This window comes from Lolium perenne, chromosome 1 (assembly GCF_019359855.2).
Source record: "Lolium perenne isolate Kyuss_39 chromosome 1, Kyuss_2.0, whole genome shotgun sequence".
Taxonomy (NCBI): domain Eukaryota; kingdom Viridiplantae; phylum Streptophyta; class Magnoliopsida; order Poales; family Poaceae; genus Lolium; species Lolium perenne.
The window spans coordinates 193,749,372-193,755,266 of record NC_067244.2 but is presented as its reverse complement, the minus strand read 5'-3'; the positions used below and the strand labels follow the sequence as shown (position 1 = coordinate 193,755,266).

General features: G+C 40.7%; 1 protein-coding gene across 1 annotated transcript; it reads right to left on the bottom strand.

Annotated features, from left to right (window-relative positions):
- Positions 1-320: 320 nt before the first annotated feature.
- Positions 321-5,229, bottom strand: LOC127317304 (mitochondrial zinc maintenance protein 1, mitochondrial). The gene is made up of 2 exons (XM_051347838.1): positions 4,911-5,229; positions 321-670 (listed from the first exon to the last, which is right to left on the bottom strand). The coding sequence occupies exons 1-2, from the start codon at positions 5,152-5,154 to the stop codon at positions 594-596; spliced, it is 321 nt and encodes a 106-aa protein (XP_051203798.1). The 5' UTR covers positions 5,155-5,229; the 3' UTR covers positions 321-593.
- Positions 5,230-5,895: the final 666 nt, after the last annotated feature.

The window sequence follows — 5,895 nt, the reverse complement described above, 5'->3', positions numbered from 1 at the left end:
GTTCCATGGTTGCAAGCAACGACTTCTCTCCAAGCATTTGAAGATGCCATTCAAACACTGTAATTACTGGAATGTGATCACTGCCCCTCAACAGCCCGCGATACGCAATACATAATTCAGGATATCTAAGGTACATAACAAACCATAGCTATGAGAAGACAAATCCCTGGTGCCCACAGGTGTTCCATCATTTCAAAGTTTTCGAATCAAACAGACGTACTATCACAGATCTCAAGTCTTACCTCGAATATGGAACAGGATACTGAAACAATGATGAAAAATGACAGCAGAACAGCCTAAACCGGTATTCCTCCAAAAGAAAAAAGAAAAAGTCCACATCAATTCATTAAGGAAAAAAAGCTTCATGGTTCCAGTGGCTTGCCTGGATAACGTAACGTGACGCAGAAATAGTTCTCAAAACAGAGTAGGCAAATATGTTGACTTGCACGTAAAAAAGAATACAAGTGCTGCAACTATTCTGTTGACCACTAATATGATAGACTGATGACAGGAACTGGTCTTATTAACTATAACCTAGACATGGTGAGTCTCTGTTGTGACGCTGGTACAGCAGACGCTACAAAACTCCTCCCCTATTTCAACTGAGAAAGGATCTCCTCGGAAGGAATCTCAAGTGTAGCTCCAGCATGTGCCTTCTCAGGTTTCACAACTGCAACACAAAGTAAATTGTCAGAAAACCAACCAACATAACCAGTTTGTGATGTCATTAAACAAACAAGCATGAAAGTCTTGATAAACATCAAACACTTGCAACCTTTTGTAATGACTTAATGCCATTATACCACATACAACAACAGAACAAGGTTCTAAAGCTTGATAAAGTGTAAAGTTGCTATAATTTAGTTCATAACTCGGAAGAATTCAAAATCAATTGGTGGAAAACTGTTGCCCTGGGCTGAGAAGCTGTCAGCTATGTGATTCCCCACACAGGCCAATATTACATTAATACCCCACATAAGGAAGTCACAAGCAAGGCACTAGTAAAGCCAATACATGTCTGGAAAGACCAATTTTCCATCATTAGCAACCTGCACAGCCGTGGTGGTTGGCATAATGTGTAACCTGGACCACTCGCAACCAGATACAACGAGCAGTACTGATGTATTGCTAAAACCAAAATCAGGCCAGGGAATACTATGACATTGTAATCCAGCCTACTGGTCATAACCATGGAACACTGTCCCAATAATTACAAAATAACAAATATAACAGATATATAGTTTGACGGACTAATGCTACACCAAAAACCTCAATCTGTTTTTACCCTGAGCCTGGTCATGCTATTTTGGGCCAGCAATAAAAGGCTACTACTGAAAGAAGAAAGATTTGACTTCTCATCTTCAATCTTATTACAATATGACCTTCAGCTTCGAATTCAATAATTCCATTCCAGCAAAAAGATATACAATAACAGCGCTTGCTATTGATCAGCTTTTAACTTGATATTTATGTACACCATACATTACGGCCATAAAATGATTCTCTTTCACTCACTGTGTCTGCTGTATAAGCTGTAATGTCTTTTTTATACTTCAGAGGATAGAAACCTTGATACAATTGTGCTAAAGCTCAAGCACATACTCGAATCATAGTGGACTGAAAAAGGAGACAACACTACTTGATTAAGTTTTTTGAGAATACTACTGGATTAATTTTTACAGGGAACAAATTGTTGGCTGGCTGCAAAGATGAAAAATATATTAATCAAGTTTTTGCTTGTGTAGGCAACTGGTTTCACTATCTCACCCATACAATGTGCCATGAAATCTGTGCATACTCTCTCACAACACATTTACTTGTTTTTTGCAGGAAAAACACATTTACTGACTGCGGATTCCCCTAATAAAAGAGAGCTGTGGATAGATCTCAAGGTAGAAGAAAATAAATTCTATGGGTGAGATAGTGGAAGCACTCCCTGACACATAAACGCGGAAATGTTTTTTTCTAAGGAACATTTCAACTATTAAGAGGATTACATTAAGCAAAGTATTATACAAAATTCCATGACACCTGGAACTTTTGCTAAAATAGTTAATGAACTATTTGAGTATCAAACAGAAGACAAATAACCTACAAACAGAAATTAGGTAGAGAGAGTTACATATATATTTCAAATGTTAAGATTAGAAGTCACTTGGAACTTTTTACAAAATGAAAACATTTGTGCATTTTTTGTTCATCAGTAACTTTGTGAATACTGCACAGTGGAGATCGTCTCCTCACTTAGGGCCAATGGTTGGGAGCTTTATGTGCTTAAAGAGTGGTACTAACCAATAACCTAGAAACACGAATTAGGTAGAGAAATCCACGTACTCTTGATACAATAAACATAATTTAACAAAGGCATGCAGTTATAAGATGGCATAACACTAAATCAGCTAAAAGAATTAAGCAAATGGAACAATTTTCCATGAAAAGATAAATTCGGGATTTCATTGACTTAGTGTCCTGTAAATGTGCAAATTGAGCATTACTGATGACCTAAACAAGAACTAAATCACTCGAACAGATCAATGGGAAGTGTACACACTCTTCCAGTAACATCAGCTGTCATAGCCTCATGGAGCACTTGTTCTTGCACCATATTTGCTCCTAATGTGGTACTACAGGAAATTTTGCAACAACTAAGCTCAAGTCGTACAGGCTAATCCTTCATCACAGACTTCAACTAAGAAGTTTCTGGGCTGGTTGAACTGTCATTCAAGTATTCCGCAGCAACTAAGCTCAAGTCTTACAGGCTAACCTTTCATCACAGACTTCAGTTAAGATGCTTCTGGGCTGGTTGAACTGCCATTAAATTATTCCGCAGCAACTAAGCTCAAGTCCTACAGGCCAACCCTTCATCACAGATTTCATTTAAGATGCTTCTGGGCTGGTTGAACTTCCATTAAATATTCCCCAGTTGTTTGGAATAATTAATCCATATATTCGTTTCTTGATGACACTGTTAGAACTAAATTAATCCTTTCACTTAAATTAAACAAAAGAACCAGTAACATTAATCTATTCTGAAGGATTGTATTTTTTCTGGCAGGGACAAAGCCTTTATTCCCAAACAAGTTGGGGTAGGCTAGAGGTGGAACACCCATAAGATCTCGTAACCAACTCATGGTTCTGGCACATGGATAGCAAGCTTCCACGCGGCTCTTTCCATGGCTAGTTCTTTGGTGATACTCCAGTCCTTCAGATCTCTCTTTACGGACTCCTCCCATGTCAAGTTTGGTCTACCCGTCCTCTCTTGACATTATCAGCACGCTTTAGCCATCCACTATGCACCGGAGCTTATGGAGGCCTGCGCTGAATATGCCCAAACCATCTTAGACGATGTTGGACAAGCTTCTCTGCAATCGGTGCTACCCCAACTCTATCTCGTATATCATCATTCCGGACTCGGTCCTTCCTCGTGTGGCCACACATCCATCTCAACATGCGCATCCCCGCCACACCTAACTGTTGAACATGCCGCCTTTTAGTCGGCCAGCACTCAGCGCCATACAACATTGTGGGTCGAACAGCCGTCCTATAGAACTTGCCTTTTAGCTTTTGTGACACTCTCTTATCACAAAGAATGCCATCTGGCTTTGATCCGGTGGTTCACATCTTCATCAATATCCCCATCCTTGTGCAGGATTGACCCCAGGTATCGAAAGGTGTCCTTCTGAGGCACCACCTGCCCATCCAGGCTAACCTCCTCCTCCTCGTGCCTAGTAGTACTAAAACCGCACATCATGTACTCAGTTTTAGTTCTACTAAGTATAAAACATTTCGATTTTAAGGTTTGTCTCCATAGTTCTAACTTCCTATTGACCCCCGTTCGACTATCATCGATTAGGACCACATCATCCGTAAAGAGCATACACCATGGGTTAATCTATTTTGAAGGATTGTATTTCTTTTCTGGCAGGATAAGACAAATTAATCCATTTCGATGGATTGTACTTCTTTTCACAAATTAATCCACTTCGATGGGCACGGGCACAAATGGCCCTTATGTTTTTAGCTATAACATGTGTCACATTGGTATTCTGCTATCTAAGTACCAAACCATGCCAAGTCAGAAGCTTGATACTAAGGCCTAATGTTGAGTTCTTCAAGGCCTATAGTTTAGTTGATGCTGGAAAATCACGTTGATATTTTACCTAAAGTGCATCATAAGGTGAACCTCAAAATATGTTGCACTGGTTTGCATCTAGAATCTCATCTATCACACTGAAATTTCAGCTACGCAAGAACCAGTAAACAGAGCAGTTGACAAGGGCAGGCTCAATCTAGCCAGCCAAACCCCCTGCAATAGTATTCGATCAAGTAAGATCAGTTCCCAGACTTATATTATTTTTGTGAAATGCCGTTTCATGTAGCCTGGAAGATTCTGTTGCATCCATTAATGATATGTCTAAAGAGCGCCATTACTGTTAAGGGCTCCTGAAGATCAAGTTCCAGCGGCTACGATACGAAAACTAGTAACTCCTGTTTGCATCTAAATACCTTCAGTAGTATGCTGCAGATTTGTAACATTTCCACAGTTTAAAATCGTCAACAAATTTTCAACATCTCGTATGCGAGGAGCCGGTGCAATTTGTCTGTTTTAGTAATCCTCAAATATTACAATAGCCGATGTGTTACTGTCTGAAGCACTCTTAATTCATCAAGTAATGCAGTTATCATAGGGTCTGCATCCAGCAAAAGCTCCTCCTGCTCCTATGATCCTACGATCTTTAACTCCAAATTCGAGCCTGCTGAAAGCCCTCACTCACATAGAGCAAAAAAAAAAACTGCATCTAATATGAACACGCAAGGAGTTCTTTCATAACCCTAAGATCCCAAACAGAAAGCAAAGCATAACAATCCAAGCGGACGGTGGCCGTTGGTATGGGTAATGATAGTAGTACCGAAGGATCCGGAGGGTGCGCGCTGAGCCTGGACGATCATGTTGGTGATGAAGTGCGCGGCCTCGCGGGCGTCGGAGAGGGCGCGGACGGCGTCCTCGGATCCCGGGGCGAGGCTGCGGTGCTCCTCGAAGCGGCGCCGGATCTCCACCGCCGACTCGGTGAGCATCAGCTGGTCGCCTGTGAACGTCCGCCGCGCCGCCCGCAGCACCGCCCGGTACGCCGCCAGCCCCTCCGCCGCCGCCATTTTTCCGAGGAGAAGAGGTGTGGCCCTGTGGTGCCGAAGTGGTACAAGAGTCGGCGAGTGCTTTGACCATCCACGCCGACTAGCGTTAAACTTTATAAACTCGGAAATTCAGTTTGGCTCAGGGTGATGCTCCTGCCACCAGAAAGAAAAAACATATTTTTAATTGTTAAAAATCATATCTTGATAATCTATTCGTGAAGATGTACACGTGAATTTTTTACTTAAATTTTTGTAACATTTAAAAATATATCAAAGATGCAGTTCTAAATAAATGGAGCATATGCCCCAAAGAGCCAGAACACCACTCCCAAAGCTCCCTCAAGATAAAACTTTATAAACTTCAAATGTATATAGTACCACATGACATGTGTAAATGTGCCCCTTTTTCCAAAATTAAATCTTGCCTATGTTAATTAGAAGAATATCGGATACTACCAGATAATAGGTTAACTCAATCCATTTACACAGAAATGTTCATAAAAAGGACCATAAGAATAATATACTACTTCCTTTGTTGAATAATTAGGAAAATGTTGGGTTTGTTAAACACTCAAACCCGACATTCATAAACCTCTTTTCCAGAATTCTTTGTTTGTTTTTCCTACAATGGAATCAAATAAACTATGGTCCATACAATACCATGTAGGATTGGAGAGCCCTCTCGGTCCACATGATTAGGAAAAGCACATGAACGAGAAAAACACAAGAACATGGAAAACTCATGAGTGCAATGTCATGTCC